Raw genomic sequence first — 25,281 nt, forward strand, 5'->3', positions numbered from 1 at the left:
TTGCCATGGTAACTGAAAAATTAAGAACTAAATAAATAAGGGCAAGTTGCTGAGCAGCAATTGTCCCCAAAGGTGGCATTTGGGGTGAGGGCTTCCCATGTGGTTCCAAGTGACATTTCTCAGTGAGCCCCCAGAGCGGACAGGGCCATCTTGCACCACAGGGCTGCAGCCCTTCAAATGCTGTCAATTGAGAAAGGGGCTTTGAGAAAAGAAATAGAAAAAGCCTCCAGTCCGGCCTGAACCCCTGGGACTCCAGCCTGTGTCAAGGCCACCCCAGAAAACCGCCCCCTCTACAGGCTGGGCTTTGGTTTCTAGAACTGCACCCCTGTCCCCCAACTCAGAAATCCCCTCCGCAGCCTTTATTCCTGCCACCATCAGCACGCCACGATCCCGGTTACCTCTGGTCATAGGACAGGGCCATGGCCCGGATTCCAGCGTCACAGCCCGGGTAGGTGAAGAGCTGCTTGAAGTCAGACGCCTGCCACACCATCACCACGCCATGGTCGCCGCCCGTGAGCAGGTACTGTCCGTCCCGACTCAGCTGCATGGCCTGTGGACACAACAAGTCAGCTGAGCCCTGGGGCCAGGATGAAGCCCCAGGGCACAGGCTGTGGGCATCTCAGGGGTCTGAGGAAGTGAGCTGTGGGCCGGTGTCTCCAAGGTCAAACGACAGGGTTAGAGGCCATGCTTTCTTACGACCGAGGCCATGCTTTCTTACGACCGTGCTCACATTTTAAAAAGTGTGCATTCTCTATTCCACGCCCACAGCCAGTCATTCCAGCTGCCCTCTTCCCACAGCTGGGGATCTGGGGTGGTCCCCAGCTCCACAATGCCTGCCCTGTCCTCACACAGTGGACGGGAATCCAGCCACAGCAAGCCCCAACTTCTCTGACTGCCTTGTTCCATCTTGTCTGTACCCTTTGACACTTCCATTTAAAAGAATCAATTACTGGCTCATGCCTGTAAACCTAGTTACTCAGGAGGCTGAGGTCGGAGGATCACAGTTCAAAGCCAGCCCGGGCAGGAAAGACTGTGAGACTCCTATCTCCAATAAACCACCAGAAAACTTGAAGTGGCACTGTGGCTCAAGTGGGAGAGCGCTCACCTTGAGCTGAGGAGCTGAGGGACAGCGCCCAGGCCCAGAGTTCAAGGCCCATGACCAAAAAAAAAAACTAAATAAATAAATAGCAACGGTCTGTTTCCTACTCACTTCATACAACTGCCAACTTTCCAGTGTTATTGCAGCTTATTCTTAAAAACACAAAATGATACCTAAAAAATAAGAAGTCCGTGTTTGGAAGACAGTGTCCTGAAGGATGTGTTTTCTAAGTCTTACTCGCCGAATACAGTATTAAGGTTTTTCAATATGAAATCAAATCAGAATCTTTCCCCGGCCCTCTGGCTATGGTGAGCCTGGGGGCTATCTGGGAGCTGTGGTGAAGGCCAGGACAAATAATTATTTGCTACAATTATGAAATGGAGCTGATGAAAATCCATTAACCTTATGGTTATGGTTCACTTGAATTTCATACTTGAGGCTTTTTATTGGATAAGTGCTATATTAAAATAGAAATTAAAACCATTAATCTTTGATCCTTTGTTCTAGTAAAGCATCTCTAATCCTACTTCCGTCCGGAATGATATAAGACCAGCACTTTTAGGACTATACATTTAAATGAGTCAGGTACCCCCCCAAGGTGAAAAACCATTTCCTAGACCCCCGTGCCCATATCTGGAATCCTAGCTACTCAGGGAACTGAGATGTAAGGATTATGGTTTATAGCCAGCTCAGCCAGGAAAAGTCGGAGAGACTCAACTCTCATGAACCACCAAAAGCTAGAAATGGAGCTGTGGCTGAAGTGGTAGAGCACTAGTTTTGAGCACAAAAACTCAGGGACAGTGCCCAGGCCCCAAGTTCAAGCCATAGGACCGGCAAAAGAAAAATGTCTCCAATCTTTCTCAAGAGGAACCAGTCAAATTCCTGTAGTTTGAGAATCAAGGTACCATCTACAGAGTTACACCCTGCCCTCCACCAAAGTAACATCATGTGGTCTTAATTCGAATCCAGCTCCTCAGGATCCAGGTCAGGTTGGGTCGGGAGAGCCCCCGGGACGTGTCATGTCATCCTTTGAATCTTGTGTGTTTGGACAACGTCGGGGCTGCATTAGTCTTTAAAGAAGTACCAACAGCCACCACAGACTGCTGGGAATGACCACATCCTAAAACACAGCCCAGGAAAAGGAAATAGATGAGCCCCTACGGGTGGAATGGTGGTTACCCCTTGTTTACAATGAAATAACTCTGCTACTCTGGCTGGGTTGTCTGCTTAAATTTAAGTCATTCATGAAGACATCGAGCATGCCTGCTTGATGCACCATGATATGCTATTAAGTGAGATGCCACAGAACAATCCTGCATCTGGAATGAGGACAGTAGGGGAGCCTTGCTTTGCACAGAGGCTGCTCAGGCTGCCTACCTGCCTGGAGAGCTCTTGGCATCTTCCAGGTATTTAGTCTGGGGTCTGGGCTGCTGCTCAGTGGTCAGCAGCCACACTCTCCTGCAGGATGGAGCTGGGGACTGCCCCGGGACGCCTCCAATCCCCACGTGGACTGGAGCAGGGGACGGGCAGAGCTCCTCCTGGGCCAGCTTGCTTTAATCACACAGTTGCCACTTGCAAGTTAGCATGATAAAGCACACAAGCGCTGGGAAAAGGCAGTGGGCTGCTCAGGCCTAAAATCCAGTGGGAAATATTACAGAGGGAAAGCGCGATGGCTGCAGGGCAGAGAGAGGCCTGTGCGTGTGAATGGCGGCCCTGCCGCCACGGGGCCCTTCCCAGGGCCTCCAGTCGCACTGAAATGCCACACAAACAGCCACAGACAGCCAGGGATTTCCAATTATTTTACAGATTTATTAGTATAGCTGACAATATAATCGCAACTCAAAGTGACAGATTATCAACATTATTACTGCAAAGAAAAGAGGGAAGGAAAACCCTCTGATGTGTACTTGGCTTAAATGAAGTATTATGGGAAAGAAGGGAGAAATAAAAATAGAGCGTGAGTGTGTCTGTGCCCCCCACCCCCCAGCAGAGGCCGGTGGGAGCGAAGCTGGGAGACAGGAGGGAGGGGCTGAAGAGTCAATCCCAGCATGCAGTGCAGCAGGGAACTTGGATTTGACCAATGTGACCTATCTGAGGGCTTGAGTTCCTTATTCTTGCTCACTCTGGTGCTGGGAGAAAGGGACGCCTAGACAAGAGCAGGAAGAAGTCTCGTTGTGTAATCTGTGTAACAGGTTATCAATCACAGGCCAGGCAGTGAGAGAGCTATTTGGGGCCAGCCCCCAGCTGCCCTGGGCGGGCAGAGGCGCCTCTGACTCACCTGTTTGTGCCCCCATGTCCTGGGTGCCCACACTGTACAGGGGTCACGTGTACCTCCCTTCCCCACAGCTCCATTTCCCCTAAATCTGCTCCCCGAAGTCCAGAGGTGAGAAGGGAAGAATCTGGAAAAAGGAGTTCCAAGAGAACAGCTTGGCTCTCTCATCTCCTCTAACTTCTGGAGCCCAGGACGGCCACAGCATTACCGGTTCATAGGGCCACGACAGGGCCTGCCTGGCTCCACGATGGGCTGTGGTCTTGCTGACACCACCTGCTCTCTCCCCCAGCAGGCCTAGAGCCTCTGCCCCCACCGTGCCACTGCAAGAAAAGCCCATTCAATTTACTACTGAGCTTTGATAGGCAGAAAAGAACAGTGAGCAACAAAGTTTCTTAACAACATCAATAAACCCTACACTTCCACAGGAGCTACTAGGCTGGCTTCACTAAGCCCCAGAAAGCCGCCGGGCCATGAGCCTTGCTGAGTGCCGCACGCGAGCCACACAGCACAGTGGACTGCCAGCACCACGTGGAAATGGCCACTTACCCTGATGTGATCGTCCGTTTCCACGGTGGCCTGGAGTTTCCCGTTCACGCTGAAGGTGCAGAGGCAGCCATTCTCATAGAAGATCACGCAGTGGCCCTCCCTCGAAGCCTGGATGAGCTTTGGCTTCAGGCAATGTCCCGGACCCTCCAACGTCCTTAACAGGTCTCCGTTCATTGAGTGTATGAGACACGGCCCTTCTGAAAAGACAGGAGCAAAAAAGAATTAACTCATGCAACGGACACAGGGCAGGGCACTTGCCTAGCATGAGTGAGATTCTGAGTTCATCCCCTGACTACAAAAACACAGAAGCAAAATCAGATGAACGCAGTCTCAACCTTGACGTGAACCATGCTGCAAATGGAGAAAGCTTTTAGGGGCGGCCATGTCACTGTTTGGCCCACCTGTCCACGGGGCAAGGAGAGAAGCCAAGCCCTGGCCGGCAGGTCACATTTCCTCAAGAGACAGGAAGTTCCTTGACGAAGCTCAGGTGGCCGAGGGTGGGATGAACCAAAGACATTCCAAAAGGGACAGGGCGGTGGTGTAGGCTGGCCCCGGGCAGACGCAGTTGGAGCTGGGGGTCAGTCGCTGTGGGGCTGGCTGGGAGGCCATCTCCTCTCCTGCGACTCGCGACACTGAAGGGGATCCTGGCTGTCCTTCCTAACCCCCGCCTTCATGGAGGGACCCGTTCTGCTGTTTCACTCGTGACTTTACTTCCCTCATGTCCCCACAGCAAGCAGCAGCTTCTGCCCCTCCCAAGTGACCCCAGGCTGAGAAGCCCGTGGAGGACAGGGGCTGCGCACACAGCACAACAGGAGGTCACAGGCTGCTCCTGCTCCCCACTGGGCCCCCAGCAGCCCCTGCTCCATTGGGCGGGCCAGGGGTTAGGATTCTGGGTGCTCTCTAGCATCAGAATAAGTAGGCCGCTTCTGTCTCCACCCTGCTCCGCACACAGGGACTTCAGCTATGACTCCTCAATAACACCGGCCCCAGCACCACACACTCCGAGCTCTTCTGTCCACAGACCATGCTGTGCAGAAGACCGGGGCACCCTGACCCATGGCCAGCACGCGTGTCCACCCAGGTCTGTGGGCAATTGGTCACCAGGTATGTGACAGTAGGTTCACGCCCAGCCCTGTCGCATGGCTGTACTGCCTCCTGTCCCCAGGGAGGACCCGGAGACACTTACAAGAATGGCTAAGAAAGATGAACTTCAATATAGCAATGTAGAGCGGGATGGCTAAAATGGAATAAATGGCGAAAGAAGAGCTGCTGTGGGTGGTGGACACCAGACTGGAGAGACACAGGCAGGGAATCAGTGAGGGGAACCCTCTGACCACAACGGACCAGTAGACGTAACCAAAGCCGTGATGTCTCAGGAGAAGTGACACTGGGAGAGGCCTCACGTTACGGGAACCCCAGAGACACTCGAAGACACCGAGGGCACTGAACAAAACCTTGGCAGAAAGGAGTACCCTGTTTCCCAAGGCATGTGGAGAAGTAGGTGGCTGGCACCACTGCAAGGGTGCCTGGGAAATTCTTCACAAAGAAACCAAATATGCTAGTGTTTTAAACAATAGTGTGCTAAGTAAATAAGAGGTTTTCTAGTCTTTAAAATATCCTTATACATCTACTCAGTTTTCGTTTTTGTTGTTGCTGTTGTTTTTGGTGCCCGCTTGAACTCAGGGGCTGGGTGCTGTCCCTGAACTTTTTTGCTCAAGGTTAGCACTCTACCACTTGAGCTATAGCTCTGCTTCCAGCTCTTTTTTTCTTTTGGCAATTGATTGAAGGTAAGAATCTCATGGATCTTCTTGCTTGGAATGGCTTTGAACCATGATCCTTAAGTCTCAGCCTCCTGAGTAGTGAGTAGGATTATAGGGGTGAGCCACTGGCACCCAGGTTAATTTTTTTCTTTAATGATTTTTTTTCTTTTAGTGGTACTAGAATTTGAATTCAGAGCCTCAAGCTTGCTGGACAGGCACTCTACCACTGAGCCCTGTTTGTATTGGAGGTATTGTTAGCTTCGGTCTTACTTCCTGCCCAGATGTGTGTTGGGATCGCAGTCTTCCTTTTTGCTTCCCGTTGTAGCTGGTATGACAGGCATGTGTCACCATGCCCAGCTTCTTGGAGACTTGCAGACTTTTCTGCCCAGGCTAGTCTGGAACTGAGATCTTTCCTATCTCCACCTCCCGAGTAGTGAGGATTACAGGCGTGAACCACCAGCTATTAGTTGTGTATGCCCTGGCTGACCTCCCACTGCAATCCCCCCTAGTTCAGGCTATTTCAGCTATGATTACAAGCATGAGCATTTTTACAATCAAAACATTAAAATTTGTTGGCAGTCCTAACATTGGGATAATCATAAATTTCCCATTGAGTATCAAGATAATTTTTGTAAAATTTCAGGCTAGCATGGCTACTTTTGCTATCCATACTAATGTGCAAGCAAGGGTGACCTATGACAGATTATCTAATTTGGATCACATAGAATCTGAAACTCACGTTAACTCAGGACGTGTAAAAATCCAGTAGTGAGAGAATACTTGCTATCAGTATTACTATTTCACTGCTTTGGCCAAATTCTTCAGTGAAACGCTTTAAATGGCTAATGTGCCTCGTCACTTAGACTAGGCCACAGCTCAGGTCACTCACATCCTCTACCCTTTCCTAGCAGGCAAGCCTAAAAGATATGAGATTGCAGAGTTTTCCTTATTGTTTGTGCACAGATGTCAGCTCAGAGCAGAGACAGACATGGATAGACTCTTACAGTGGGGGGCATGGAACTGGAAACAAAGCTCTTTCTAGTTGGTCCTGATGGAGTGTGGGTGCTTTTGGAAAACACCCAGCCTCTCTGGCCAGCACAAAGTGGCTCTAGGGCCTTTCTATTCTATTCTCAGAGCCAATCTGGTTCCTTCTGCGCTTGAGATTTGAAGACAAGACAAGACAGTTGTCAGGATTTCCATTCAGGTGCGATGGAATCCAGCCCAGTCAGAGGACAACAACGAAGCAGGACCCCAAATCCACGAAGATGCTCCCACCTCCTGGAAGTGCTCCTATCTCAATGAGCTTTTGTTTACAACATCGTCAGCTCTTTAGAGCAGTGCTGTAAAGAGCATGGTGTCTCCATGCTGTCCACCTGGAAACCCCACACATGTGTGAACACCGTTCACCCAAATGTGGCTGCTGCCACTGTGGAACTTCATAGGTAATTATATCTAATTTTAGCTAATTTATATTTGAATAGCTCCATGTGGCTAATGGCTACCATAACAGGCCAAAGCTTTGGAGAAAAGGAACCAACTCCACTTGTTACAGCTCACTTGTTACAAGACACCAAGCAATGCCAACGCCCGGCACCAGTTTTACCTTGAGAGCCACTTAACACCAGGCCCAGCTCAGCACAGACGGCCGCACAAGTTATCTCGTAGTCGTGGCCTGTCAGAATGGCCCGGGGAGTGGTGGTCTCACCTTCAGGAAAAAAACAAACAAGAGAAAGGATAAATGAGGATAAAGTAACAACCTTTCCACCCGCCTCACACCTACACCTTTCATTTGTAGTTTGAGAATCTGTCCAAAAGTCCCAGGCTAGTACCAGATTTGATGGATCTGGGGACACGCATGCTATCTATCCAACTTCAAGGTCGAAAGTTCAGGATTAAAAATGATCATCTGAAATGCATTCATTGGAAAGTGCTTCTAACACTCTGTAAATACAAAAGTGAGTCCCTTGTGCTGGAGGAGTGACCCAAATGGTGGAGTGCTAGGCTTAGCAAAAGTGAGGCCTAGAGTTCAAGGCCCAGTTCCAACAAAACATAAAAATTACGAACTATTGTGAAGGTTCTGGAGACTCACGTCTGTAAGCCCACCTACTCAAGAAGGCTGAGATATGGAAGGTTGAAGTTGGAAGCCAGAGGGGAAGGCTGTGTCTGGTAGCTATGGAAAATACTCATGGGCTTGAGCCACAGCTTGATCCATGCCAAGCCACAAGGAGGAAATGGTTCCATATTTAGCCTGAGGAATACTATTGTAAGACTACACTGGTCCTCTATGCATGGTGTCTAATGACAAAGACACAGAGCATTTATAAATGGACCTAAAGAGCATTATTCTGTTGCCATTCTTAGATTCCCCCACAGGTTGTACAGCACATTTATATCTGATGCTGTGCAATCCAATGGGGCGAAAGGGACCTAGAAGTAGGTGGCTGACACCAGCTGCTAACCTCACCCCAGACTGTGATCACCCCTAGAGCAGCTACCCCCCCTCCCCAGGAGACCTTGCCTGACTCCAGTGCCTACGTGGGTCACAACAAATGTGCCACCACTGATGACGGCCTAGCGACAGAGCGAGACCTGAAGCAGCACATTAAAAGGCCGGGGCGGGGGAGGAGGGGTGCACAAGGGGACTAGTTTCATTTGCTGTCAAGTTTTGAAACTTGTTTGGAGAATCATACCCATTTTTAATTAGAATGTTTACTGGACATTTTCCAAGCCAAAAATAATTCTTAGAGCAACTTCTTTTTCCTTAAAAAGTTCACGAATTTGGAGACATTTTGAAGAAAAGAAGCAAATAACATAAGATAACCTGAACTACTTAACTTTCTGCTAAAGATAAAAATTCTGGCACGAGGGGGGAGAGGGGGAGGATTGGGTGGGGGGTGGGGGGGAGGCTGGGAAGGGATGTGAAGGGTAAACAAAGGAGGAGGCTGCAATGCTTGATAAGAAATGTACGCATTATCCTGCCCATGTAATTGTAACCCCTCTGTACAGTATGTTCACAAATAAAATAAAATAAAATGAAAAAAAAAGAATAGTATTTCATAAATGGAAAAAAATTCTGGCACGAAATTTAGAAATATGTACGTTGTATCTGAAAAAGTTAACAAAACTTCAAACCTGATTCAGGGTTTCTCCCTTTCCCATGAAATTTTAAATTCCACAAACAATACCACACAATGTTATTCTTGAAATTACTGTCAGATTGTATCAGCTGGCAACTTTTTTTTCCAAGTCAGCTATTAAAATCATTATGATCTAAGGACTATATTTTGGATGTGATTGTTCCTTTTTGTTTTCATAAGTAATCATTTTCTTAAGGGCAAGATTTGTTTCCACGTGAATTGTCTTTCTACTTTCAACGAACATGAAGGGGCGAGGAGGAATGATGGCAAATGAAAGCAATCTACGTTGAAGCCAAGGTAAATACAGGCCAGATGGATCATGAAGACCTAACAGACATTGTCATGTGGGCATGTTGATGCTTTGTTTTCTGGATCTCAGTGTAGTTTCTCAGGCACACAGTGAAAAAAGGGAAAACATTGCTATAAAGTGCATTTCTTCCTTTAATGGGAAAGCGATGAAATCCAAGAGTCTGAGAATCACGGAAGGCAGAGTTTAGAAAGCTGCATGATTGGCCCCAGAAGGTGAGTTAAGATGTAAGCAATGTCTTTTGTAAAATTCATTAAGGTTTTTTTCATTAGTAGGCATATGAAATTGAGAAAAGATTTTTCTTTTCCTAGTGCCTGAGCACTACATAGAATGTTAGGTTTCACTTCAAAGTTTGGCAAAGCATTTCCTAATCCAGGAAGCAGTTTAGACAGGTCAGGAAATGGGAGTAAGGGGGGAAGGAGATAGAGGGAGGGATGGACAGATGGATAGATGGAAACTGACAGACAGACAGGTGAGGAGGCAGAGACAACAAATTACAACATAAGGAGACATGATTATTAAGTTCTTCTCAGTAACTGGTTTCACAAATAATCACTGCTGTCCAGTCAAAAGACAGTGCATCTCACCTATGTTGGTCTATGCAGAAGGTACACTGATGGCTTCTAAAAACCCATACTGGACAAAAGAGAGAATTTCCTTAAAGAAAAGCTGCTCTGGGTCTGGCTTCCCGGCTGATTTGAGCTCCCTTCCTATCTGCTGTATAGTTCAAGCAATGCTCATGTAGTCTCCTGATCAGAAAGGATATTCAAACTAACAAGAATTTTTCTAAGTCCTCCAAAACCAAGAACTTTATGATCACCAATATGGCATGGGATTTTAATGAAGCAAGTACAAACTTCTTACACTTGATGGGAACCACCTGGAATGAAATTTAGGGATGCCGTAATCATGGGAGCAGAACACAGGCTTGCCCCATAGCAATGGAATCTTCCTATGTTCCTGTAGTGGTGCCGCTACACATCAGCCTGGATCATGACAGAGCTCACGTGACGTCTCATAGAAAGGAAAGGCACTGCCCACTAACATTCGGTGTGGAAGCCCGAATGTGGCTCTGGCCACAGCTCCCCTCACTTCACCCCTGCAGTGAATGCTCAGGGAAGATAATCAGGCCATAAGATGATTCTGGCCTTGTGTTACTTTTCAAAGACTCCAAAGCTATCATCAGTGTCTCACTCAAAGTCTAAACCAAATAAAAGCAAGAAAAGGTCTTTGGGGAAATACCAGGCTTATTCTGATTTTTTTTTAAAAAGAAACAAAAAGAAAAACACGCTTGCAAGCATTAATGGAAACAAACAGCCGGTACCTTTGCTTTCTGAGATAGTAGAATCTACCAAAGGCTAAATCACAAAGCAGAACAGATTCCCTTAAGAACCTTTTAAAGTCTTACTGTTGGAAAAATCGTCATGGCTTTCAATAATGTGGAGAAAAAAATTTATCTTGCTGTTAAGTTAAAAAGCTACACTTCAAACTTCTTAAAGAAAAATAAAAAGAGAAAAAGGACAGACTTCTAGGACTTCTTTGAAAATCTCGAGCAATAACTTCAAAGGAAAGGAGTCTTTGTCCAGAGAACAGGTTTATGACCACTGATGCAAATCCAGCCCAAGAGCTGAAAAGGAGACTCAGTGCATCTTTATGGAAGGCCTTAGAGGAAGATGAACAAGTCAGATGAGATTAAAGACAGTCCAAAGCCTCCCATGAATGCCCAGACACACCAGTTCTTACAGATGTGCTTTTCTCAGTCCATAGTGCTGGATATGTCAGTACTAAGTTATAGACTCTGAGATAACACCTCGCTTGCATTTAAACAACACAGAGCTCCTACAATAACTTTTCAGCATTTATACTGGACTGGGTCTTAAAATATTAGCTGAATTATTTTTAACATCATTAGGCAGAATAGCAAATGTTTTTTATCAAATGTGTTTCTTCAGCATTCTCATAGCATTAAATATGTTTCTTTACCAAATGGACTCTGAACCACTTAAATTTTTATACCTGGAAATACAGAAAAAGAAACAGTAATTCCTTTACTATCCTCTTCATAAATATTCAATGAGGAAAGTATTTCTTAAGGTCTATCATCATTAAGGCAAACAGGATTAATAGTCCAGGCAAAAATATACCAGACATGTGTTTCTGGAAAAGTTGTTGGTGCTTTTAAAGAAATTTCTTGATATATTGAGCATTATCTCTTCTTCTTAAGAAAACAAAGTCATTATAAAATGCAGTGTAAAGTTCTGATTGGCAACTTAGATATGTTGTTATAATTAGAGTAATTCCCATTGATTCTCTTCAGTAATGTCCTTTACGAAATGAAGTGGGTTCAACACTGTCCTATTCTTACTCCTATAAAAATGAATTACAATTTCCAATAAACACTTACTTTCAGTGATTCTTAGGCAAATAAGGTAACATAGCCACTGATCACTCATTCTGCCACTTTCAATACATAATCACATGTATTGGTACAGTAGTATCATGTGCAATGCACTATAGAAAATAAGGCCAAGAAGAAATATGGTTTTAAAATGTATATGTTTTCAACATTTCCTCTAAAGTTTAAAAATCTGCCAGTCTGAGGACCAGCTGCAATTACAGTTTTGAGATATGGCATTTTATTTGCAATGTCTTCATTTGAAATAGGCACTGGCAGCAGAGGTTCAGCTAAGGAGGAGAGTGCTTTTCTTTGTAAGGATCAAGGTTCATTCTCCAGCATGGAAAAACAATAAAAACTAAAACCAAGAAATTAAATGATATTTGGGTCAAATCTTAACAATCTTTCCATTAACCTTGAAATTACAAATATCTGTAATTATAAATGTCAAAAATACCATACTGAAGTCTAAACTACTTATAACTGCTTTGCATGCAAAATCAATACCCAAGGATGATTAATGAAGTCCATAAGAAAAACAGATTGAATTCTTCATAAAAGTACAGTCTAGTACCATTAAAGAAGAGCAAAACAAAATATGAAGCTCAACTTTGTTAAAAAAAGATTTCAGAGAAGTCATTCTATTAAAAGTCATACATGCTACATAAAAAGCTAAGAATATAATGAAGTTCTTAATTACATACAAATTAAAAACATCAAAGCATTTCGATACTACACAAGAGGTTGTCAGTCATTTCCTAAAGATGGACATTTCTATTTTGCATGTGACTTTTGTTCTCTGTTGGTTACCGTGGAGCACTATGAAGAGCTGGTGTGAAAACTGAACACTTCGCTTTCTCATGTGGCTGGCCATAATGGTAAATCAAGAAAGGAAATGGCTTTGCAGAGGAGGAAATGGGACTAGCCATTAAATGTTCCTTAAACCTCTCCAATAGCTTCCTAAGTTTTCACTGGGAATTACACTACATTTTAATTAAGCGAAGAGAAACAATTTGAAATTTGTTCTCCTCCCCTGCCCCCACACTCCACACAGTCTTTTTGGTGAAAATATGTTAATGTCATTAAACATATAGAGCAGATGACATGCCATAGCTCCGTTTAGGGTGGGAAAAGCACCAGAGTTTTCACTTAGGTAGGCCTCCTTTCGTAAACATTATTATTGATGCAAGATAAAATAATATTGACATAAAAATCCACTATAGTTTCTTGGTTTACAACATTTCTCTGCCTTGTTAAACTAGAATCATCCTCTAGTGCTACATTAAAAAATAAGCTTTATGAGAATATGCCTACAATTATACAAATAATACTATTTAAAACAATGTGAAATCCTAGGGGTTAGGGTTGTAGCTCAGTGGCAGAGTGATGATTAGCATGAACAAAACCCTCAGTTCTATTCATTACACACACACACACACACACACACACATGCACGCACGCACACACCCCTCTCACCCAAGTCCTACAAGGACACATACTGTTGTAAGAACTCAGTTCAACAAAATTATCTTATGTCCTTTTTGAATACTGAGTGTTGCAGTGGTAGGATTACATCAAGTTCTTCTCTGCTGATAATGTGATTCAATTGGAGGGTCTGTGCAGCGGGGGGATGTAGCTCAGAGGCACAAGGACATGCTTTCTGTGCATGAAGCCTTGGGGTCTATCTCCAGCATCTCAATAAAAAAAGTGAGAGATGCTGGTGCTGGTGGCTCACGCCTATAATCGTAGCTACTTAGGAGGCTGAGATCTGAGGACTATGGTTTAAAGGCAGCCCGGGCAGGACAAGTTCATGAGACTCTTATCTCCAATAAATCACCAGAAAAACCGGAAGTGGCACTGTGGCTCAAGTGGTAGAATGCATGCTTTGAGCTGAAGAGAGAGCTGAGGGACAGCACCTAAACCCAGAGTTCAAGCCCCATGACTGACAAAAAAAAAAGTGGGAGACATGGCTCTATGTTAGAACATCTTAGTTTGAGCCCAGACTTTATGACCTAACCAGCTAGGTAAGCACACTCGGGTATGTTCTAGTAAGAAAATCCAGGACACTTAGGGCCTTGGGTGAAAGGAAAGCCCTATTTCTAATCTCTGTGTCTCATCCATCAAAGGGAATACACAGGGCTTCTATGAGGACTGTGTTAATGAATAAAGCACTCACAGGTATCCAGCAAGTGCTAAGCACCTATTAAGTTCCAGCTACAGAGGCTCACACCTTTGATCCCAGCTACTCAAGAGGCAGAGATTAGGAGGACTGTGGTAGAAGGCCAGCTCAAGCAAAATGTTTTCTACATGCCCATCTCAACCAGTAAGTAAGCGAGGGATGGTGATGAAAGCCCATCACTCCAGCTACACGGGAGCCACAGGAAAGCAGCTGGGGGCCTGAGCATGTTCACCGACAAATATGTGAGGCCGGGTGCTGGTGGCTCACGCCTATAATCCTAGCTACTCAGGAGGCTGAGATCTGAGAAAGAAATCTAAGAAATGCTTTCCTACCTAAGCACACTTCAGATTTAAAACCGGAAAGCTGACCAAACCTATTTGAATTTGAGAACAAAAATTATTTTAATAAAACAGGCAAATAGCAAATATACACAATGATATACATAAATAGGTAATGGTAGTATTTTTAAAAGGACACTAAAATTAGCCTGGAATTGCGGGAGGATTGTGCATGTAAAGCCCACTCTTACAAGATTAGCAAGGCCACGTGTGAAAAACGAAACACAAAACAAAAGGTCTTGAGGGTATGGGTATGGCTCAAATGGTAGAGTATTTGCTTGCGCAAGGACTTGGGTTCAATCCCCAGTACTGCAAAAGTAAAAATAATAACTTATAAATGTACTTTTAAATTTTGTCAGTAATACTTTTAAAGTTCTGTCTATAATTCCATATAAGTGGGCATAATGCATTAAAACTGAAGTAGAAGAAAAATAGGGTGATTGTGGCCTTATAAAAGAAATCAGATATTAAATTCTATATAGAAACAGTTGTGTTTTCATAAAAATTTGGGACTATCTACAGTGCAACATGAGGCATGAATGCACAAAGTTATCATTCATTGCTATAAGGAAAGAAATTTGGGGGGGCTGGGAAGGTGGCTCAGTGATAGAGTGCATGCCTCATGAATTAGGCCCTGGGTTCGATTCCTCAGCATCACATAAGCAGAAAAAAAAAAGCCGGAAGTGGCGCTGTGGCTCAAGTGGTGGAGCACTAGCCTTGAGCTGATGAGCTGAGGGACAGCGCCCAGGCCCAGCGTTCAGGCCCCACGACCAAAAAGAAAAAGAAATTTTGGAAAGTGGTAATGTCATTCTAATGTGTTATTCCAAGTGCCCCAGCTCAACTTATTTCTACAAGCTTTATGGTACAATCATACAATCACATGCATATACCAACACACCATCCCCAGGGTATTCTAACACCATACAAATCCTACTTTTAGATGAAGAAGGGGGCAAGGGCACAGTACTCAACAGTTTCAGGGAATTAAGTAAGTCCTCTCAAGTAAAAGAGGATGTAGGTGCAAGATTTTCTTGGAGGGCTAAGTCAGTGAAGTTAAGATCTATCTGAACACCAAGTTTTTGACCATTTTCATGAGTATGGCCCCACTAAAGTATACATATTAAGATACTTGGTTTCAGTTTGAGGGCATAAATCACCCATTCTGTGCTCATATTTAAATAGCTCAAGCCTACCAGCTGAATGGTATAGTCATTTTTCTCTGCAACCAAACAAGGTAAATAAATGTGATATATTGGCACATCACCCCACCACTGTGCATATGGTGCACATTAAGGTTGTATTCATTTGCCATATGAATATAATTCCTTTTTACCACGTCTACTATTAGTTACAAGCAGTAAATACAGAGTTGTTCTGCTGAGCTTGAGGGCCTGCATTACATCATAGAGCACCAGGCACCCCGGACCTTCTGGAGAGTTTCAGAGACATACTTTTAATGTCACCTGAACTGAGCACTGCCAACAGGCTGCTCTGAGCCCCAGCGCGATGAATTCCTCAAGGACAAAGAAAAACACAGGGCAGTCTTGGTGCACTGGAGCAGCTCAAAGGCAGGGCCAGAGAGAAGCTCTGGATAAGATACAAGCGGGAACTCACGTCCTCGCCATGGAATCAGGTCAGGAGTCACAGCCCAGGGAAAAGAAGGTCAGTCTCAAGAATGTGAAAGCATTCAACACCTAGTGAATCTGAGGACCTGAACTTAAAATCTCAACAGTTTTCCCAAATGCAGCTTACCGAAGATCTGCAAGATAAAGAATTTATCTAATGACAATCTTACGACAGACTGTGCTGCTTTGTTTTTAGGAGGTGTATGTTGTGCTTTTTCCCCTTAAGACAATTAATTGTAAACTTCTACAGTAGGATGGGGGCAAAAGAAGAAATGTCTTCTTGAAAACACATGGTTCAACATGTGCACATTATCTTGCCATTTGTGACCCATAAGTCATACATCATCCACAATTAAACACAAGGTACACCTGTGTTAGCAAGTGCTGATTTTTCAGACTTCCCAACATCGTGTCCCATTGCATCCAGCAGATGGTGCTCTTAGCCCCCTACTAAGAGAGAGGAGTACTGTTTGTATCATAGCCATACCTATATTTTGGCAAGACAAAGAATAAGCATTTATCGGTAGCTTCAGTAAGACATATTATACTTTATGATAAAAAGAACATAATTCCTAGAGATGTGCAAAAATATACATATGCAGAAGCACATATGCATGGGGCTACCAGTAAATAATTCACACCTGGACACGCTACCATGCCACTTTCCTTACAGACGTGATGAGTGGTCGATGTGTGTATCCATGGTATTTATAGTCATGTGGCAAGATCATTCTAAATTCATTAAAAAAAAATTTAGAATGCCTTAAAGTTGGAATTCATTTTTAATTATAGCAGGAATGTCTCATTAGGGTGATACTAGTAAAATTAACAACAGTAGGATTTACGGTAATGACTCACATGATTGATGAGAGAATAACAAAATGAAGTTTTAGACAGAGGAAAAGCAGGACAGCATGGCTTACAGTCCTTTAACAAACAGCTCTGTGGTCTGTTAGTGCTGGCCTTATGGTTAATAAAACCTTCTTTCTAATTAACGGTGCTGAAATATTCTTAAAGAACAGAATCTTGCTACGGAAAAAAAAAGGTGTTTTTTTTTTCTTTCAGTAGACGCCATTCCCACAAAGGAGAAAGCTGACATAGATTAGCATGTCTGATTGCAAAGAGGGGGAAAATGCCACCTTTCAATCAAATCAAAACCAGAATCCAAGAATGGAAAACTACTTTATTGAAATACCACACACACAAATCTATACACTGCCCTCCCAGTCAGCAACCAGTGCTTCTAAAGCTAATTAACTGGGGCTTAAAAAAAAAAAAACAAAAACTTCTTCCCATACCTAAGCATGCCTCACAAGCATTTTGCTTTTAAAATCCAAGTTTATGATTTATTAACATAATAAGAATAAGTAAGACACTACGGAGGTTGAATGTTTTTATCTTCTCTATCTAAATAAGATCATTCACGGTTTAAAGTATTTAACACCAATTGAATGCACAGGGCAACACATTTTCTCTTAAATGTGGAAAAGGGCAGTTTGGACAGAACTATTCTAGAGGAAAAGGAAGCATCCCAGGCACAGTACTAAAAAAGAGTACTGGGTACTAAAACAGTGAGTACTAGAGCTGCTGTGAGGTCTGTAGAAAACACCTTCCACTGCTAACTTCATAAACCATCCACAATGAAATGGAATGGTGTTTCCAGCGTCCTTCTCATTGGGAAAGAGCATACCACCGCAGACAACCATCACCGCACAATGCAGTGAAAGATGAAAAATGATCTGTGAGGAGGGAAACAATGTGATCTAGGCAGGTTTCAGAAAACATCCAAGTGTTTTTTTTTATTTAAGCCCCAAATTATACTATTTCTAGGTTTTATTTACTTCAAATTAATCTGATTTTGCCCAAATAATAGGCATATTAATATCAGATATATGATGGTTTTAAAGAATATATAGCTATAAACTTCCCATCTAGCACCAACATCAGTATTAGAAAAAACAGTATATGACCCTCGGAAGTAAAATTCGTATCTATTTTCTTGACTTAGAATTTTTTTAAAACCTAAAATAGCTAAGTGAGATCTATAAAATGAAGAAAAGGCGGTTATGTATTGTTATTATAATTGCTTATTTTTCTCTTCAAGACAGAAAAAAAGCCCAACATCAAAAAATAGAAAGTTAGGCTGCATGTAATAGTCCTCACTGCATCTAAAGGTCTTTTCTGCAGTCTAGAGACGCGGCAGAGAAACCGAAGCCCTGTTCGGGCCTCAGCAGTGCCCCTCGGGGCTATCAACCAGCCAGGAGAGGCTTATAAAATGAACCAGCTTGGGGGAATGTTTGAAACAGTTTACACACAGTGAAAAATGTCTTTGTGTTGCTTGCCATTTGTTTTCAACACACTTGCATGCGGCCTTTTCGCTTTTCTAGTGTAATATGTGTAAATTCTCATACTAGGAAAAAGTGCTTGTTTGTCTTTCTCCCAGATTCACCCTTCACAGCTAAAGCAAAATTAAATTGGGACGTCGGATGTTATAAGGAGGCCAGAAAGGGCGAGGTTCACTTTGAGAAAAGTAATTTAATTTAGTCACAATACATTACAATTTCCTAAAATATGTATTAGATGTGTTGTGGTGTTCAATTTTTTTTACTCCCCTCTTCATTACCAGCTTTCACCATACTACAAATGAGAGCACCAACAAAGTGCTTTATGGAAATCTAACAATTATACTATGTGCTCGAAAGCCAGCAAGATGGCGAATTGTGCTGATTTATTAGCTCTAAGCACCCTAGCTCCAGATAACACCTTAAGTTACTGTTGTTTTCATTTTACAGACAAGAGAGAACCACAGTGGAGCCGGGAACTCAGGTTCTTTTACTACAAATCTTGCAATTTGCTCAAATGTCATTTCATTTTTTTTAAGGGCATGTATATACACAGGACATTTGGTAAGGTACTGAAATATGTAAACATATATTTAAATATATATCATTCTATAGACATGGATATGTAAATATTTTCTTCTGGAAAACTAAAAATTTCTAATTTTAAAATAGCTAAATTTTTGAAATGCAACAGAAATTGTATACAAGTAGAACTAATAAGTCTGTAGGTGTTTCTCAGTACACTGGTAATAACTAAGACATAGAATGTGATTAAGTCAAATAAATATAAAACTCAAAGATTTAAATATCTGTCTTTGTGTGTATTCAGACTGCTATATAGGCATGAAACATGTTCCGTTAGTTTAAGACAAGAAAGTTTCTCTTAAGTATTTTGAGATAAATAACAAAATATTATCTATGTCAAGTCTAGGTTTGCCAGAAATTTTTTAGTGAATCTTATAAATAAATTTAAACAAACAGGAAGAAAGAAATTGAAAGTAGTCACTTGACGGAGGCCAGAAAGGAAGAGAAACTGAATGCCAGTGTCCTCATGAAAAGAACAGGAAGTACTTTCCAAAAAATAGGAAAAAGCCCTGAAATTATATGTATAAGTTTTTACTGTAATTACATGTGAAGCTGGGACCTCTGTATAAAGGTACAGTTTATCGATCTGATTGTAAACTATATTACCCATAGTGACAGAAACTTAAAATTATTTTTCAGGTTCTACTTGTACAGGGCATTATCTCTGTTTTGATAAAAGTGAAAAAGAGATGTTGGAAATTAACTGAATAAAATGTTAGTTTACTATCCAGGCATCAGTGGCTTATCACTGATAATCCTAGTTACTCAGGAGACTGAGATCTAAAGATAACAGTTCAAAACTAGCCTTGGTAGGAGAGTCCCTGAGACACTTATTTTTTGGTGAAAAAGCCAAAAGTAAAGCTGTGGCTCAAGTGGTAGAGTGCTATCCTTGACCAAAAAAGCTCAGGGACAGTGCCTAGGCCCAGAGTTCAAGCACTAGGACTGGCACTCCCCTTCCCCCACTCCCCAAAAAAGGGTTTACTTACTAATCCCAGGTCTATAGTGAATATAAGAAGAAACAGATTTTAAAAATATTTTGCATCTATTTCTTTTAAAATTGAACTAGTGTTTGACTAAGTTTTTGAACGAAGATTTATTTCACTTTCCCACTCAGATCTACTAATGCATAGCTTTGAAATTTTAACCAATGGTAAACACATTCTAACCTGTTTAAAGAAATTCCTGTCACCATCCCACAATTTGGGGCACACCTCTCATTTAGGTAAAGCAACTGGAAACAATACAATCCTTCCTCACTCTAACATATCACAACTTGCTTTAAATTAAAAAACGGTAAATGCTTAAGAGCAGTTAAAATGCTCTACCTTACGAAGTAAAAATCTAAAGCTATTCTTGCAGAAACCCTTCACTGTTGTGTCATAATCATTTTAATTAAATTCTCATTTTTCAGGTGGTCCCTTTAATTGTTTTTTTCCGACTTCTTAATGTGTTTTTTTAAAGCCATTTCTTTTCTGCAGCTGTGTGCGATTGGTTTAATGGTAGCTGCTTCCTTTTTTGCCTTCTGTGAATTACAATTTTAAATGGTTACACATTTTTTGTTTTACTGCCTTCACAGTTTCATAAAGATGTTAAAGGCTGTTGGTGAACATTTTCATTTCCCATCTGAAAAAACCAAGAGTCAATTTGAATATTCCATATTGGCCTTTTATGACTTGTTTTATCTTTTAATATGTAAATGAAAGCATAACTTTATAAAGACTGGTACACTTCTATGAAATTATAATTTTTTCTCTTTTAAAATATGAATTCAATAAACAGGAGAATATGTCACTGCTTTTTCATTCTATATCTTATAGTTCATGGAAAAAAAATCTCTTATTTGGAGACAACCATTTCAAATAATAAACTAGCATTTTTCAATCATGGGAATAAACTATAACATGAAAAATGAGACTTCATGTATGGGTTTTAATTGTCAGTGACCACAAAATGTTTTAATAACAAGGTTACATAGATCTTCCTTAAATTATAATAAAGAATTAAGAACTCTTTAATAATCCAGTTTCATTCTCATCAGAAAAAGAATAACTTCCCTTTCAGGGCATTATTATTCTACGTCACTTATAAAAGTTCACTTAAAAAGTCATTGGAAACAAAAAAAGTAGTTGGGCTTACTTCCTGGGTTATCTCCGATCCCGCTGCTCTTTCCATTCCAGTACCACAGCAGAAGGGTGGCATCACGTGACCCCGAGAGAATGTAGCAATTTCCCCCAATGTAAGACTCAGAGCGAGTGAGGCAAGTGACCACATCCCAATGGCCAAACACCACTTGAATCAATTTTCCTGAAAAACACAATGCATTTCCAGTGAACAGAAAAACTTTTAACATAGGACTGCCACATTGCCTTAGATTCTGATAATTCACATTTTATCATGCTCAGTCAGAACTGGTCCACCCTAAGAGTATTCTTTGAGTACTAACAATAAAAACAAAAAAGCCAACAGAATAATGATGACATTTTGAAAGACATATGTTAAAACCATTTTAACAAATAATATTTGAGAGCCAAAACACCATAACCTTATAAATGGCTAGTATAAATTACAAATGGATCATGTTTACCAGTTAAAGCAGGCCCAAGAGGACTCTTATTGCCTTTAACACTTTCTTGAGTTACTCCATGTGACGCAGAACACAAGTTAGTTGCCTGTCTAAAGGGGTACTAGACAATTAAGATTTCACCAATAACAGCCTCATCTCTGAATTAGTGGGGATTTAATGTATTTATTTTTCGTCTTAAAAGTCATTTTTGGAAATAGCTTCTGCTTTTACAAATCAGGATTACATAGACTAACTTTTGGTGAAAGGATTGATTTACTGTGATTGCAATCTGAGCCAAGTCATTGTTTCTTTGTTTCTTTGTGTGAATGATGAAAATTCCTTTGGAGGTGATGATGAAATCAAGATCACCACAGTTCAATGGTAATGACTAGAGACAGTGAGAGGAAACCAGTCAACCTACTATGTGCCCAGGACTTTAAACACAGGAAAGTGTCCACATGAAGGCATTCAAGTCACTACTTTGCCTTGCACAATCACAGTCTCTGCTTAACCACAGATCTGTGCACTTATAATTCACACAAACCCACCTTAAATATCTGCAGCAACCTTACCGTGCCATCTCTACAGTTTGAAATATTTACAGAAGTTACAAATGAATATCACTAAATGTCATCTCAAGGGGTGATAAGACTATAATCCAAATGTTAAAGAAATCGAAAACTAAACCATTTTGTGTCTTACAAACTTCTGTGCTTCACTTGTAATACATAATAAATTATTAAAAGTTTAAAGTCTCAAGTAAGTGTTGGCATCTAAGTGTAGTTAGCTTTTCAAGATGATAAATCTAACTAAAAGTATTAACATGTTAAATTTTAAGTTACTGATTCGAATAAACTCAAAGCTAATTATAAATCTGCACATCTAGAAATAAACTATTGGTATTTTATCTAGACTAGTCAAACACAGGTTTTTCACTCTGAGTGCCATCTTGCACAACCTACTTCTAAGAACCTTAAAATCATATTTATTTCTATGCAAAGTTGCAAAATGTGAATTTTTTTTCTCTCCTGCAATGAAGGAGGGCAAAGACTTCTGAATTTCTTCAGTCTTCTCAATTGACAACCAAAACATTTCCCTGAATTAGGTTTTAACAACAAAGAGTATGGTAAGAAGAATTCAAGACTTTTTTGAAATTGAGGGGAAAAAAGCCAGAAGAACATAGTAAAATATGAAAAAGAATTGTCATGTCATTTCCAAGTGAAGAGAGACAGTAGTAAATATGTGCGGTTAGATTACCAGCAGGCTTACATGGACTAAGACAAAGTGCTCTATATAACACTGAGAGCATTGCAGATAAGCAGTGTGTTGTAACTACTAAGGAAAACTAGCTCCATCCTATTGCATTATGTTTGCCTTAGTGTATGGACAGTGACTCCTGCTTCAGCCTGACCCTACATGCATATAAACAACAGGGGTGGACTGAACCGAGCAACTTACGAAATGAGGTAGAGAGAAAGAACTGTGACCAACTAGGAACCTGAGGTAGATGGAGGCAAGGACACCCAGATAGCCCTCTATGGGGAGGCTCATAGACAGCTGTCACTAGTAACGTGAAAGGCAGAATTTCCCAGAATTCCCCTGTTAATTCTGCTTAGTTAAGTCGCTGCTCGGTTTTTTCCAAAATCAATGGGTGAAAAATAGACAGTCATGGTGGTTTCTTTCTTAAAATTCCCTAGTATTTAAAGTTTTACTCCCAAAGTTATCAAAATTATGAAAATGTATCTAATGCATACTGAGCACCTACTAAATACCTAACAGCAGAGAAATAGTGGGGGTTTGAACTCAGGGCCTCTCGCTTATAGACTTGCTTTACCTCTGAGCCACACTTCCAGCAAGGCCTCCTTCTGTGCATAGCTGAGCAAGAAGGAAAACTTGCCCTCAGAGCATTTCCTGTCTAGTGAGGAAGACAAACACTGAGTGAACAGTATGAACCGATACACAGTTCTGTAGAACGACAGATATTCTATCACCAAAGAAAAGAATAAGGTAGGATCAGTGGAAATGACAGGGCATCTCCCAAGGGAGATGTGGGCACAGTTACTTCAACAGGGCTTCATGTTTTAATATTCTAACTGTATCCTCCACAATTTATACTTTGGGCTCAATCCTGGACAACACTATTTTTTTTAAAGTTTCCTTTCCCTGTTCTTGCTGCCTTCCCTGGTGATCTGTGCTACTGCTTTAGAGAGCTGAGGCTCTCTCCTCCTAAATAAATCACAGCATATAAATACCTGCTGCTCTTTTTGTAAATTATTTTCTGATAATCTCATAAGTGTTCCTCAACCTTTACTTTTTGTTTCCTTTAATACCAGCCCACCTCTCCACACACTAATATCAAATATTACACAAGCACTAGAATATCCCTTTTTTGACAGAACAAATTTTCTAGTTAATGTTTTATTTGACAGCTGTGCTACAAATAAAAAAAATTCCAGCTCAAGACTCTACACCACTGAATCTAAAATGTGGCCTGAAAATAATTCCTACTGCCGGGGGAAGGTTTTATTGTTACCTCTGCTGTTCTGGTTGTGCCCCGAAAACATGATTTATGTTTCAAGAATTTCCTGTTACAACCCGCATTTCTTCCCCAGCTCCCACCTCCAACCTAATAAGAGAAGGATGGGTGGGGGACTGTGAGCAAAAATATAATTGAATTCAACATGTGTGATGGCTTTGCCATTATATACTACTGATCCCACAGATTTTTCCCATGCTTTCCACCCAAATTAGAAGAAAAATAGTTAATACTCCTATTGTCATAAGAGCACAAGTTCCTACTTGTAGGTATAATTATTTTAAATAAAATCTGCAACCTAGATTGAGGTATAAGACATTAAGATACTAGGTCTATTATTTGAGGGTTTTTCTGTGGGTTTTGTTTTTATTCTACAGGCTTGAAGTCAGTCCCACTGAAGTGAAGATTACAATAATACTGCCTGCACAGAAATATTTTACACATCTAGACAAACGTATTTTTTTTAAGTCTAGTAGGCTTCCGGAGGGAGGGGATACTGTATAGTGGATGAAGCCCCGTGTAACCTGGCGAGCCCACAGGGAATGTGGTGTTACGATTTTAGTGGTTTCCCCATTAGCCCAGGGTCGGTGTGGCCACACCTGTGTTAGGCCCTCCAGGTGTGGAGAGGCAGGCCTGCCTGAAGCCCAGGGCTGTCACCATTGGCTACACACATATGTCCACAAGGAACCCGAGTCTCTCAGTCCCATCACTTGACAAAGGGGATGAGGTAGGTACACCTGTGTCTATCTTGAGGCATCTGTGAGGCTGGGTCAGTACCATGTATGTGAAACCATTTCGTAAATTCATGGGAAGCTGAGTGCATGTAGGTGTTATTTCAACTATGAGTAGTACATGACACTGAAGGTAGCTTAAGAAATATTAACATTCAACTCCTTTAAAGGCTGTGCACACTTGGACTGGGAAGTGGTTACTTAGTGTTTCCAAGTTTTGTTACTAATTGCTAATAGAGCTGTAAACTAAAAACAATAATTTTACTGTTAAATATCACTTTAAAAATGTATGAACATGCAATATGCAAGCTTGTGGGAAAGGATGGGATAGTCTGTGGGAAAAGGGCAACTTGAGTCAGATCACACTAAGATTATTGTGTTGGTATCTTTTTTTTTCTTAAATTAGAATTTAGGTTTCAAATAGGTAGAAAGCAGTGGCAATAGGGGTTCAGGTAGAGGGTGATGAGGGAAGCCAGGCTTGGCTACATTATTGTAACTACAATAATGATACTTTAAGTTTGAATTTGATGGTTAAATCAGAGAAAAATTAATTCAATAGGAAACATAAGCAGAGTGCAACAGGCTCATGCCTGTAATCCAAGCTACTCAGGAGGCTGAAACATAGAGGATGGTAGTTCCAAGCCAGACTGGCCAGAAAAGTCTTTTGAGACACTATCTCCAATTAACCAGCAAAATGCCAGGCTGGAGGTGAAACTGAGTACAACCATGACACCCTGAGTTCAAACTCTAATACCAGATCAACAAAACAAAACAAAAAAATCAGAAAGAAGGAAAGGGAAAGGGAAAAAGAAGGGGAAAGGGAAGGAAAGGGAAGGGGAGGAGAGGGGAGGGGAGGGGAGGGGAGG

The 25,281-nt window shown here is 41.8% G+C and overlaps 1 protein-coding gene across 3 annotated transcripts in view; it reads right to left on the bottom strand.

Annotated features, from left to right (window-relative positions):
• The window catches only part of Lrba (LPS-responsive vesicle trafficking, beach and anchor containing), a 443,002-nt gene that overhangs the window by 4,514 nt on the left and 413,207 nt on the right, over positions 1–25,281 (bottom strand). For all 3 annotated transcript variants that reach the window (XM_013029761.1, XM_013029760.1, XM_013029762.1), the window contains 4 exons: positions 20,722–20,889; positions 7,281–7,382; positions 3,918–4,114; positions 399–550 (listed from right to left, as the gene is read on the bottom strand). In XM_013029761.1, coding sequence (XP_012885215.1) covers positions 399–550; positions 3,918–4,114; positions 7,281–7,382; positions 20,722–20,889 — 619 coding nt within the window. The remainder of the gene's footprint in view (positions 1–398; positions 551–3,917; positions 4,115–7,280; positions 7,383–20,721; positions 20,890–25,281) is intronic.

This window comes from Dipodomys ordii, unplaced genomic scaffold (assembly GCF_000151885.1).
Source record: "Dipodomys ordii isolate 6190 unplaced genomic scaffold, Dord_2.0 Scaffold122, whole genome shotgun sequence".
NCBI classification, from domain to species: Eukaryota; Metazoa; Chordata; class Mammalia; order Rodentia; family Heteromyidae; genus Dipodomys; species Dipodomys ordii.